A 14,090-nucleotide genomic window follows, 5' to 3' on the forward strand; every position below is an offset into this window, starting at 1 on the left:
TCCAAAATTTGGCTTTTCTTTTTAAATCATTTTGTGACGTTCTCACTGAAGAGACTTCCAATTATTTCCCCTAGACTTCTGCTGTCAGACATAGTTAATGATGAAGTTATTACCCTATCCGATAATAATCCAATGCAGAGGCAATAATGTAATATAATACATTATTTTATATATATTAAATATTTATATATGTATTTTTATATAGTCTTATATATAAAACTGGCCCTTTGAGTGCAACCATGATGCTAATGTGGCCCGAGAAGAAATTGAGTTTGACAGCCCTGCTTTAGAGGATGTTGTGATAACATTACATCTGATTAAAGCGACTACAAGGAACATTCATCGTGTGTTGAGTTCAGTGGCCCCAATGGAAAAAATGTGTTATGTTTCCATGAGCTACACCTCGAGATGTAAAGATTGTGATCCACCTAGCCCGAGCATTTGTTTTCTTTAAAAATGTATTCATAAAAATAGCACTATGCAGAATGCCCCATGCGCTAAGCAAAAGTTTATATTTGTATGCACAATGAATAACTGTAACATGCTAATGGTGAAATAAAGTGCATTTTATTTTACTAACCAAAATTAATTGATTTATTGAAGTTTAATCATGTCTCACCATCTACTTCACAAATAAAATAGACATATCAAATACCTGTGTTTTTTATAAGGATTCAAACATACTGTATCCTGAACTGGCCTCCTTGATCCTTCAAGGAGGCCAGTTCAGGATATGTTTGAATCCTTATAAATCTCTGCATTTCTCTCTATCAGTTGAACGAACGACCAAGTTTTACAATTTTAGTCAATTATTTGTCTTTTCCTATTCGCTTCAGAATCTAAAGACTTGAAAATAAATAATATAGGTTAATCACGGGTGTTAACAGATATTCATGACGTTATGGGCCCAATAGCCCTATGGATTTCCACAGTTAGGATTACAAAATAATGAGTCCCTCAGTAGCCGGATGGATTAGTTTACGTCTCCTCCCGGTCCATAATAGCATTATGTTTCTAACGACCACCTAACAAACGAATGACATGGATACTTTGCTTGCAATGACTCTATTTAGATTGAATTACAAAACGGTTGATATCTGATGTTCAGGTGACCGCTGTTTGTCCTTCAGGCTGACATTGACGGGCGACACAGAGGTCCCTATGGCAGTTAAGACACCCCTGCTGAAGGGTGAAGTGTATCAGTGACACCCTGAAAGTGAACCACCTGAGTCAGGGCAAGACATTGGCCTGCTGCCAGTCCTGTTAGAAGGGGTTAATCAGTTCCAGTAAGTCGGTGATCCTGTTTCAGCACCACTGTACGGACATAATCTTCCAATTGCTTCCATTTGTCTTTTAGATAATTGCACTATAAATACTTTACTGTATGTTTACTTTCTTTATGTGTTACAAAATGTGGTCAGTCAATCACTTGAGCTTAATAACATGATGATACCATAGAAGCATATAATACCTTTCTTTTTTTTATCTCACTTTATTTTAGAAATGTATTATCCCAGGATAAAATGAAAATGGGAATCATGTCGTTTTCAAGGAGATTCTAAACAAACACCAAACAAACTGGAGTTAGAGTTTCAAGAGTCCATAGAGGTCATCAGATAATCAGGTGACAATATGTTGACATGGGTGTTGACAAATCGTTAACTACCAGCGCTAGGCTATGCTAATATAGTAAAATATACTAAATTAATGAATAAATAAAGGACTTGAACAACATTTTTATAGCAGAGTCGTGTACATTTCAATGCTGGCTGTGGCCGAGCCAGCCTGACATCACTCTCTCAACAGCTTTCAATAAACCTTGGTGCTGTCAGGCTGTCTGGAAGAGGAGAATTAAGAGATGGTATTTATGTTTGGCAGGGCAAGGCAATCAGAGTAGTGCCCTCCATCCATCAGCAGCCAGACTGCTCATCACTTCTCCGTCAGGGTGAACTTTCCATAGCAAACTCTCTCCGTTCTGCTGTGCACCCGGAGCAGCAGGAGGACCACAGACCAGAGTCTGGCCTCTTACCGCACTTATTCAATAATGAATGTATTTGTAGCTGATGAGCTATGTGTGATGGGAGATCTCCAGGACTGTGTGGTCAAAGAAGGTATTAGCAAAAGTTAGTAACCACAACACAATGGTCTCAATTATCTATGTGTTTATTTACTCAAGTAGTTGACTACATCTTTGCGTATTTGGTACTTTTGTATTAGCATGTTTCTATTCACTATAACTTTGTTCTTACACTCTACTTCATTTACGGAGGTTTAATACTTTTTTCTTCACTATATTTATATAAATCAGTAGTGATTATTTGAAATAGAAAGACATAGCTTATGCAGTACAATATATTGTTAATTATTGCCAACCTTTCTGGCTACTACAACTAGTTAATCAATAAAAGCCATTAAGGAATTCTTAATTTTTAGTTTTAAATGACATGTTCGTTTGTGGATGCAACTTCTGTTTCGTTCTCAGCACATTGTGTAAGAATATAATGTGCTATATAAACTAAGTATCTTTTGCTTAGAAAAAAATTAGTGTAGTGCAGGGGCCCTTGACTGTTAGCAGTTCCATAAAATAGTTTTTATTGAGTAGGTTTTGTTTTAGGGTTTTGTTCAAAGCCCATATTGAGGATGGATTACCTAATATTTCACACCAAATCTAAGTTTAGCAAAACAGTCCAGAGTATGCACCATTATCATCTCAAGAGTTGTATTTTTGCTATGTATGCCTAGGCTTGAAACCACTAGACACTAGTAAGTGTACTATGTAGTGTAATCTAGCTCCAACTGGACTAGACCACTTACCAACAGGAGAACCAGCAAGGATTATCCCTGCTGAAATGTCACGACACTTGAACACGACAGCAATTTCCAACCTGCTCTGCTGCTGGTGAAGGATGAAGAAAGTAAAAAAGGAAATGTCCCTACAGAGAGCAATAAAGAATCACATTACATTACAGGGAGGGAGGGATAGCTGATGAAGGAGTATGAGCAGTCAGCGAGGGAATTGTCTTCATCATCCATCCACGTTTCACCACAGTGCTGAAAATACTTGTGCCATTATATCTGAGAGCAGAGCGAGACATGCAGAGAAAAGGAGGCATGAGGAGATGGAGGAGGAGGAAAGAGAGATTATCTTACATTTATTATGGCGGAGCTTATTAAAAAGAGGAGGTCATTATTTTTATCTGGAGAGGAGAGAGAGGGGGACCTATTCTTAGCTCTTAACCCGACAAGATAGATCTACAGTTTCATGTGAGCCTGTTTCAGAAACCCAAGCTCAACTGCTTCCTCAAACATTGGTTTGTCAGATAAATATATGTTTAAGGCACTTATGTAAACAAATCTTCAGTTACCCTATTTAGTGGCTCAGGCGACAGTGTGGAGTGCTGACACCACAGAATATAAACTAAGTAAATAAATACATATCCCCAAGGACACTCAATGTTCCTCAATATTTTTTATTTGCTTTTTTAGGTTCAAAGTATGTCAACTGGGTTATTGTCCCCTGGAGTGGTATGAAAAATGTAAGCAATATTCAGCTTTCATATCAGGGAACATCTTAACAAGAGAGCAGACGCTGCAGTAAATTCCTCCTTAGTGTTTGTCAACAACATCTCCTCCAGTTGTAGAAGATAATGTGATGCTAATGAAACCAAATTATGCAAAGTTATTTCTGCACTCATGTAATGACATGATTGTCCTATAATCTAAAAGTGCTGAGGATTTAAATGTCAAGAACCAGCTGGTATAGCGCTAAACTTAACTTAACAAACTCACAGACACATAACAAGTCTAAGAGGATTTCATGCTAACTTGCTAACCACAATCATGATGCTAACATGCGCACCATAAAAGCACCTGTGTGATTTTTCAGTACCTTAGACCGCATTCCATATTGCACTACAAGTCAGTAGGGTCCATCCTCTGGGGACCATGAATAAAGTCTTTAAAAGTATCGTTTTATTTCTCAAGTCGGGATTAAAGTGTTGGACACAGTGATTGGAAGACCAACATTGTGTGGGCTTGTGTGGCTAAAAAAACGAATATGATTGCCTCGTCATTTAAACCTGTGTGTGTGTGTGTGTGTGTGTGTGTGTGTGTGTGTGTGTGTGTGTGTGTGTGTATGTGTATGTGTATGTGTGTGTGTGTGTGTGTGTGTGTGTGTGTGTGTGTGTGTGTGTGTGTGTGTGTGTGTGTGTGTGTGTGTGTGTGTGTTCCAGCAAGGTGAGCAGACACTTTTAGGAAAGTTATTGCTGGTGGGTGTGCTGGCCCAGCTGACCCTCACATTGTCCCGTAAAGTCTACACCTCTCAGGCAATTGTGCCAAATTTAGCAAGCCCTTCTCTGTAGAGCTGAAATTACACCAGCCCTCACACACACAGAGATCGTGATTCCCCTTCAACCCACCAGCCCTCTCTCTTTATGTTGAAATTGTAGCCTGCAAGCTCCAACAAAAACTAATGAAAAACACCAGCTAGCTTTGACTGCTCCACTGTCAACAACGGCACCGAGGTAAAGCCTAGAAATCCTGTATTTAAAAAACACCGTTGCACAAAAATGTTTCAAACAGTGAATCAAGCTAAAATAGTGTGGGATCCTCGGTGCAAGCCGAAGGGACTATTCAGTGGACATTTACATTTCCGCAGCATCTGCAATAAACATGAACAACTAGAACATGTCCTCCTTGAGTCCAATATTGACTGTTTGGGAATATCTGAATCTTGGCTAAAACAGTCGTCACTATCCACTATTGTATCTATGTCAGGATATAATGTGTTTAGGAAGGACAGACTGAAGGGAAAAGGAGGGGGTGTGCTGCTTTATGTGAGGGTTACCTTTACTTGTAGGGATATTGCACTCCCAGCTAATATTGAATTTGATTGTGTTGGTGTGGAAATCAAACTATCTGAGGAAATGTCCCTCACCATGATTTGCCTGTATCGACAACCGCTAAGCTGGATTTCTATGACCAGGTAAAACTCCTGCTAAATTCCTGTGACTCCAACAAAGAGCTAATTATTGTAGGCGACTATTATTTACTCTCAGCTATTTCCATAATAGTCGGTAATAACCTTGCCTGTGTTTTTTACATGAGCAACAGCCACATTACCATCCATCATGTGTATCAGATGTCGGCCGCTGAAAGATCCAGCATCTTTAAGAAATCCTCTTAAAGGCAGATGCCGAAATCGGAGAAGTCGAGGGGGTTAGGCCCTTCAGAGAGGAAGAAGGGGCTCATGTATCCCTCAGGGTGGACAGAGGGCTTATAAAGGTAAAGATGAGACCCTCCAAAAAGGTCCGCACGGGATAATTTAAAGTGCAGGATGATGGATGAACAGTGAAAGAGAGTTCAATGGGATAAATAACAGAATACAATTTAATTATTATCACAAACAGCAAGCCCAAATTATTAATGTTTTAAAAACATCACAAAGAGTTTAACAATAATTGCTTTTCAGGGTTTTATTTTCGGGTTGGCTTTTGGGTAGTGTTTCGGAGCTTGACCTTAGTGATGAAGTGGAAATAGAGTATACTCTGCATCTGCTTTTCTATTGGTCGGATACAGTGACAGAAATACCTGGAAAAATAAGCTCTAAAGCAAAAAACAAAAACCAAAAGACAAGCAAAGGGACACTAATTAATGAGAAGTGCTATTTCATTTGGCACTCAAATTCATGGTCTTTATTATCTTTAGGGAGGCCTGACTTTTCATCTAGCCCCATTATTACGCAACCATTTTAAATGTGTCTTTCTATTTTGATATACTGTAGTTATGTGTACCAGTCAGATTCTCAATTGGTGGAATACTGCAGCATGGGTCCAGTGAGAGACCATAACGTTGTGGATCGAATACAAATCACAGGGTGAATTACCAACTATTTTTTCACTTGCTTTTATGGCAAGATAGGGTCTTTGAACTTGGTGGAATGTGTTAGTGTAACACATTCAGGCTTCTTACTGTAAAGTAATCTCTCATTAAACGTTTTTGTCATACTGTAGTTGTGCAGCTGATGATGATTCTAAACATTTGATCCTGGTAGGCCTGTTACCAACTACCTACAATTGTGTCTTTCTTTAACTTTACCATATCTAGCCACACATTCAGACTGAAGACCAGAGTTCATTGTTAACGTTACCAGCTGTTTATAATTCATGCAGGCGGCGAGTTGTAACGTTTGAGGCTTACAGGAGATGAGTCTTTCGGTCTGTGTTACAGATTGACGCAGGCCGTGTTACAGAATACACACGTCACAGCTTTTTGTTGTCAGTCTGGCCAATTTTGATTGCATTATGTATAGCAAGACATCTGATAAGCCCGAGACCTCAGCCACTGAAAATTGTCCTCAAATGGCTCTGGACATTCTAATAAGGAACCTGTGATCTGATACGGCCGCCACACGGTGATGTCTGCAGACTTCCTCATGCTGGTTGTGTTTCTATTTCTCATGCTCCTGTTCATGCTGTTTGCCTTTTCTTTGAAACATCAGCTGACATTTTCTCCCTGACCTCCTGCCTGATATAGAAACGTACAAACAAGGCACACAAACAAACAGGAATAACTCAGAAACCAGCATGTGATTTTAGATCTCGAGATGTTCAGAATTTGAATGTGGGGCCTTTTTCTTATCAATAGTCTTTCATCAGGGTGTTTGGAGAGGATTTTAACATTAAAACACTGTATCTTTAATACCTCTTGGATTACTATGACAGTAATGTTATCACTTACTATACTTAAGGGGATGTTCAGCCCCATTAGTACCTTCTTTTGTCTGCTGCATCTCCCTATATTTAATGTAAGCAATGTTATCTCTGGCTCTACATTTGCATATTTTAAGCTGCATCAGTGATTTTCCCACACTGAGAAGGCATTATCTGAAATGTCATGTTAACATTATGGTAATGTACAGTAGCTCATTAGAGGACAGACTGTACAAAAAAGTAAGTGCTCAGGATTTTCTAAGAGGGATTTCAGCGAGGAGTGGAATTACAAAAAAGGGTTCATATCTGGTTCACTTTTGAGGACTCTCTACAGCAGTGTCTACACAGCATGATAATATTTTCTGATCTGAAAAAACCCTGAACTGGTGTTTGAACATTCTTTCAAGCCAGCTATTTTAGACATCTACTGATTTGCATACAACATCAAAGTACTATGTATTTTATTACAAAAAATGTATACAATTCAAAGACTCTCGGGTCATTTAAACTGATTTTTAGTTTATAGGTTTCTATTTGTGGCACTGAACGTATGTTACATAAGATTTAAGGTATTTGTATTACATATACAAACATGTATGCATATTTAAATGCTGTTTACAAAAAAAAACTAGATAAAACATTCCAAAATAGCAAGTACTGAAGATATACAAAGAATTAAAAACAACTGCAAGATATAATAAAGGTGAAAGAGATGTGTCATCACAGTATAAAATGCAGTATAACATTTAGCTACATGTTCTTTGGTACATCGCCCTTCATAGTTTATTGTTCGTTGTTCAAGGCCTTCATAGCCTGTGTGAAACTCCTCCTCAGCTTGGCAGGCCTTGATTTGTGGCTCTGAAGTTGCTCGGCTGATTGCAGCCACATAAAAAATCTGTTATTATCTTCCTAGCTCTTCACCTCTTGTTTTATAGACTCTGTAGTAAAACAAAAGTATAATAAGAAACATTGCTCTTCAGTATCTGATACCTTTTTTAAGAAAGTAGTCTAAACCTTCAAATAACAATTCATTGTTTGAATCATTTCGAACATTTGATTGTCTCACGTTCTCAAATGTGTCTTGCATTATAGCAAATTGAATGTCTGGGAGTTTTGAATGGTTGGTTGCACAAAAACGACATAATGGGTTTTATTCTCTCATTGTCTTGGGTTTCAACAAAGAATGAAAAGAGCAAAGTCACCGTGAAATGATCCCTGCTTGTGATATTCTTTTATTATTTCCCCCCTGCTCAAGATGGACTTTTCTTTTGGTCTTGAGCCTAATATTAAGCATGCCCCCGCCCCCGTGTAGCCTTCACACACGACTTCTCCTCTGATTTCAGCAGCTGCCTCTCACGAGTTTATTATCTTAACCTTTCTGTGAGTACGTACCCACGTCAGTCGAACTGGCTGCCACCCAGAAACTGTTGACGTCTAACTGGCAGATGCCTCAGGAGTTCCAGCTGTGATCGATATGTTAGTGTCTTTGCACAACAGGAGCTTTATAATCATCTCTGAAAACCAAATTAACCTCTTCAGCAGAGCTCTGTGACCAGAACCCTCGTCTCTTGATGTTCATGTAGCAGATATGATGATGATGCTTTATAACACTGGCTCATAAAGACTTTAAGTTGAGGGGGACATGGGGTTGCTTCTGTTGGTTCAACAGTCAAAGCTATATATTGCTTTGCGGCCATTGAAGCATTACATTTAATTTGTTGGTGGATAAATGCTGCCACCTAAAGGTCAGAGGGCCACCTGTGTATGTGGCTGAGGGCAGTTGCAGATTTTATAAATTGATTAACTTGGTGTAAACCTTTTTGTTACCGGTGTGTAAGTTGCCTCACACTTCAATACTTCCATTGAGGCATGAAATTGAAATTGATGATGGAAGCATATGGAGCCACGATTAACTGAATCTATACCTGTGGCCATGGAGACGCTTTGAAAATATGCACGTCACTTCCAAAACAGTATGTCAGTATAAAGGTACCTGTACATACCCTCAAGTGTTTGTAAACAGTGATATATCTCAATTTCTTAATACATTAAAAAGCACACAAGGCCCGCAATTAGAAACGTTCACAGATCTTTATTTACTTAGACTTTGTTCAAAACAAAAAATATACAGTAAAGATTTCCGCTCTTGTTATTATGTAAGACTATGCTGTTAGACAGTCCTCCATCGCTTGCAGCTCCTGTAGTTCTTCACATTGAGGGCCACAGTGAAGGCAGAGCAGTTCTCTGACCCTGGGGATGACAGAGAGGGCGGGGCCTCTGACACCACTGGGAGAAGGACAGGAGAGCAATACAGAACTATTCTTTTCTACCAATAATGTTTGTGAAAATAAGAACACAGCAGAACCGTTGCACATTGTTTAGACATTGAAACAAACGACACACCTTGAAAATGTTTACTTTATGTCTGCACAACTCACTCACCCATTGAAGTGAAGCTTGGCTAATTTGAAGAGTTGTCGACCCAGTTCAATGCTCTCCTTTCCGTACTGGTTCCCAATAGCTACGGCACTTCTCTCAAGGTGTGAGGCAGCATTACTCCAATGGCCTACAGGAAAAATAAACCACCCAGTAAGAGGGTTGCAAAAGTTCAAAAATATTCACATTTGACACCTTAGCGTGTCTGATAATTCCGCTATTGTTTTTCGGCTTTTCCTTCATATTTAATATAAGCATTACAGTACACTGTTAAGAAATTCAGCTGATTCAAACATCAACATATCAGTGTGCTTGGCCAGTACTACATTTCTAGTCAAGTATGCCAGGATACAAAATACAATTTCCTTTTCAGAGTGATTATCTTTGACTAAAAAATGTAGCCTTCCACAGCTAAATAGTTGCCAGGGCCAATCATTTCACATAAACTGCTGGAGGTCAAATAACATTAATGATAATGCTTGATACAGTTTGTATATGTGTGTAACAGCATCTGCCTGAAAAAAGCACCAATAATAATGGTACATTATATAATAAGTAAATGAATTATTCTTTAAATCTTCAGTATGTTTCCCTACTGTTTGGTATTGTTATTGAATTATGACATGCTGTTGAAAAATGTGATGTTTTATTGATTGAGCCAGATCCAGCCCAGAATGATATAACAAATCCCCAGAGTGCACGTTGAGAGAAAACTTTTCAGGTGGCAAACTTTCAGAAGGTTTAGATGCTCAACCAATCGGTAGAGAGTTCTGTTATTGTAAAAGTTCAACAGCAGGTGTGTATTCACCACAGAGGTCACAGACACTATTATTCTCACCCATGGTAGCATACGCTCTGGCCATAGCATCTTCCAACTCCCCCTGTAACGGATGTGTCTCTGCGAGGCTCAGAGCAGACGGACTCTGGGTCCTCCTCAACAGTCTCAGAGCCTCATCTGACGGAGGAAGGAGCAGAATAACATGAAGGTGTAAAAAAGAACATAGGGAAGAATGGCAGTGATGCATTACTGTATCTACATTTACATTTCAGTTTTTCAGAATTACCTGGTCTCTCTCTTTCCATGAGGTCCACAGCCTTCTTCAGGTCCTGCTTCATTTCCTGCAGCCTCTGGTTCACTTCAGAAAACGCCACACAGTGACCGCAGGATGCCTGGGAACATATGAATCCTTTTCCTCTCTCCTCGCTGCTTCTCTGAAAATCATAAAGCAATTCAAATGATTAAGGATGGATCCCTAGAAAGATAGAGAAACTCAGACAATTAATCATGTTTGATTGCACGAAAGAAAATCCACAAAAACCCTTAAGAATACCTACATTGAGAGATCCTTTGCACTTCCCACACAAAAGTCCAGACTGTGGATTGCCTCCAACACTTGAGCACTGCAGTCTGCCCTCTGAACCGTCCTCTTCCTCTGACTGCAGCTGCAGCGTGCAGGCCTCACACTGACACAGGAAGTAGTATTGTTCCTGCAGGAGACACTGGCGTTCTTGGGTCGCCATCCTCCTGCTGTGGGGACCTGAGGGAGGGAGGATAGGGCTTTATTACAGCACCAGTTATAACACACTATTAAAGAATAACACTGCCAACTGAAAGCACAGTCATTTCAGCTGTATAATGTCAGTGTTTAAGCTACAACAAAACAATCAAACAGCATGGTTTTATCCATACTATATGTAAGGTACTGCTTTTCTATGCAGATTTGTATGTTATGAAATTGGTCAGCACCCTAAAAATGATTTTGGAGCAGAATAAGACATTTTCCTACCATAGCAGTGCAGGATCTCTTGTCCAGGAGAGATATCTTTGGCTGCTCTGACAGTGACAGTGACTCCGCTTTTTTTGCTTCTCTTCTCAGCTACACTCTCACTGAAGTCTGCAGACAGATGTGTTCCTGTGCTGAACGCCAGACTGGTATTGGGACAGCAGGAGTGATTCAGAAGACTGAGAGTTGGGAACATCGCCGTCGCAATGCGAATTTCCCTGCTAGACTGCACCGGTGAGTTTTCCGCTCCTGTGAGATGCGAGAACGAGAAAGAAAATGTCAATTTACGATTAGACAACATTCAAAGCTGAAGATAAAGCTCTTATTAAAAGAGCATACATCTATTGTGGATTGTACCATTGAAACAATTAAAGTAAAGCAAAATGAGTCCACCAACAGAAAAGAATAGATAAAAGTTGAGATAATCAGTTCATATGGCCAATCCACTGGTTCTAACTTCACAAAAGTCAATGTTTGTTTTCTGCTATAATAACAATCTGAATACCTAAAGATGTGAACAAACTGCTTTAATGTGTCTGACTTTAAGTCTTGATTTTTCACTCGGACAAAACTCAATTCACCTGTTTCTTGCATGGTGGTGATTGCCTGAGCGTTACACCTCAGCTGCAGCATGTGCCTCAGGACTACACTTCCCATCAGCCACAGCTCTGAGTTCCAAGCTGCTCCAGTGCCTCCCTCCTCACCTGGGGGATGGCTGTTTGCCTGTAAGGGTCTACTAAGGTCCCAAGATGCAGGTGGAGGTCCTGCCTTGCTGAGCTTTAGGTACAGTGTTGCTATGGTAATCGCACTCAGGAAACGCACACAAGGGCTGTGGCGATTCAGGTGGTGTTGCAAGTGAAACACGCTGCGATAAGTGTCACCGTAATGTGAAGCACAAGGATCGGGAGGCTTTGAATCCCTGGACTCTGGCTCTGTGTGCTCGTTTCTGATTGGCTCCTTGGCCATTTGGATGTTTTTCAACCCCGCCTTAAGTGTGACCCTCAGAGCGAGCTGTGACATCACGCCCATCACCCTCAGATCTGCTCCCAATGAACACTCCCACTGGTGATGTTCCTTCCAGGCGTCTCGCTGACAGGAAGTGGAGCAGTATCGGGTGTAGCTGCAGCCCTCACACGGCACAGGACTCAGAGTTTCAGTCAAACACCTGTGACAGCGCCGGTGCTCCACTCCTCCCTCTGCATCCTGCCTTCCTCCTTTACGTTGTACCTCCTCCATCCCTGGTATGAGGACACAGCTGTATGGCCTGTCATGCAGAAGCACCTCCCCAGCTGCTATTCTCGCCGCAGCCACAAGGTGTCGCCCTTTCTCCGGGCTGAAGCCAACAGCAGCTTGAGGACAAATCCCAAATGAAAGAGGTCCAACAGATGTCCCTTTTCCTCCATCTTTAGGATTCTTTGAGGCAGGACTGTCTTTTCCCTTTTGATCTACAGAGAGGTGCCTGAGGCATTGTGTGCGACGGTCCTCTAGTTTGTGTGAAAGTTGAGAGGGATAGCCGTGCTTTAGAGCTCTGTCAATGTCTTCAAGGGAATCCTGAGGGATAATAAGAATCATTGAACTGTGAGCTAAATATAAAGATGATGGACATTTTAATGGAGATACATATGCCCTGAACACATGTCATGTAATGGCTTGCCTGTCCTCCAAATATATATTGCATGGGTGGCCTTGTAAATAATGCACTTTAATCTCAAATCACATTATGTATATGCTCTTGCAAAGCATCTGCTATATGAATGGACTTTAGTGTGAACAGCTTTGATTGTGTCACCGTTTGATGATCACACAATGGTGACACAATGTGTTAGATTTCCCCAGGCCCATTTTCACACATATCACACATATAGCAGAACTGGTTTAAACAGGCTTTAATGATACAGCAAGTGCCACACTTTCTTATTATTTCTTACCTGGTAGTGCTGCAGATGGTAGAGAACAGCAGAGCGGTTTGCATAGCAGAGAGACAGCTGCTCCGAGTTTAGAGGATTAACACATATGCCCTTTCATAACGAGAGGGAGATCACTGGATGTCAATATGTATTTATTTTGACAGTTAGACATGTCATGTTATATAATCACAAATTAATTTAAACAATGGGGTTCTCAAAATATATTCAATTTACATGTTCATTATATTATTCCTTCAGCCATGACTGATATAAACACAATGTATTGTGTTTTTATTTTCTGGCACATAGGGATCAATAGAGTAATATGTGTTATTCACCTGTGAATAGTGCAGAGCAGCTGCAGTGAAGTCTCTGATCTTGAAGCTGGAGTTTCCCCTCTCCCTGCATGTTGCTGCCTGCTGTGCCTCCTTCTGTACGGAGTATGCTGCAGAGATTGACTGCACGAAGTCCAGATCCTCCTGGCTTTAAAACACAAATGGAGACAAACTAAGTAGCCTACAAATCAAGAAGCCTACTATGTTAAAACTTGAGTTAAAGCTTCTGGGTTCTAAACCCTAAATGTACATTAGCAAAGTTTAGTTAAATGGCCCAATTGAAAAACAAGATTATATTCACAAATACTTAATACAAAGTACTTTTAGATAGTTCATGAACCATTATTTAGTTAGTAACGTTGGTCTCATATTATACGTTTTAAACCCACAAGCAGCTAAATACAGCAGTAAGCTAGCTACTCACGTTGTCAGAGTTAGGCTACATTTGAAAACATCATCTATTTCAAGCAGGGTTGTAAACTTTTCCTTAAGCTCGGGGTCGAGTACGGTCCATTTTTGTGCAACATAATCTTGCCACTGGATGCATGGAAGATCCATCATGAACTACAAATAAACCACATGCGCACCGACCGGACGATACTTCTGGGTTTGTTTTGAGTTTCGTTTCACGCGTGCTCGCGGCATACAGAGCACAACTGTCAAGGTAGCGCAGATGAAAAGACAACTTTCGATCCCAACCTTCAAAATAATACCCTAACATCTAAGCCAAAGGGAACAATGGTGATTAACTGCAATGTATGAATATCATAATTGCATACTGAGTCTAAAATATCCAGACTTTTTTGTTCTTGTTAATTAACCTTACGTGTTTTGAAAAATGTTAGTTGCGTTTCATAATTCCTGACCGACTGTACTTTATTTTGAAGGCATAAATGTTCAATATCCGAAAAAATACGT

General features: G+C 40.1%; 1 protein-coding gene across 1 annotated transcript; it reads right to left on the minus strand.

Annotated features, from left to right (window-relative positions):
* Window positions 1-8,787: 8,787 nt before the first annotated feature.
* smyd4 (SET and MYND domain containing 4) lies at window positions 8,788-13,855 on the minus strand. Its single transcript, XM_079651549.1, has 10 exons — window positions 13,597-13,855; window positions 13,176-13,320; window positions 12,859-12,948; window positions 11,512-12,481; window positions 10,934-11,179; window positions 10,482-10,684; window positions 10,211-10,358; window positions 9,985-10,101; window positions 9,153-9,276; window positions 8,788-8,996 (listed from the first exon to the last, which is right to left on the minus strand). Exons 1-10 carry the CDS (start codon window positions 13,731-13,733, stop codon window positions 8,873-8,875), a joined length of 2,304 nt encoding a protein of 767 aa, XP_079507675.1. The 5' UTR covers window positions 13,734-13,855; the 3' UTR covers window positions 8,788-8,872.
* Window positions 13,856-14,090: the final 235 nt, after the last annotated feature.

Source organism: Notothenia rossii (assembly GCF_949606895.1).
Source record: "Notothenia rossii genome assembly, chromosome: 9".
In the NCBI taxonomy this organism is placed as follows: Eukaryota; Metazoa; Chordata; class Actinopteri; order Perciformes; family Nototheniidae; genus Notothenia; species Notothenia rossii.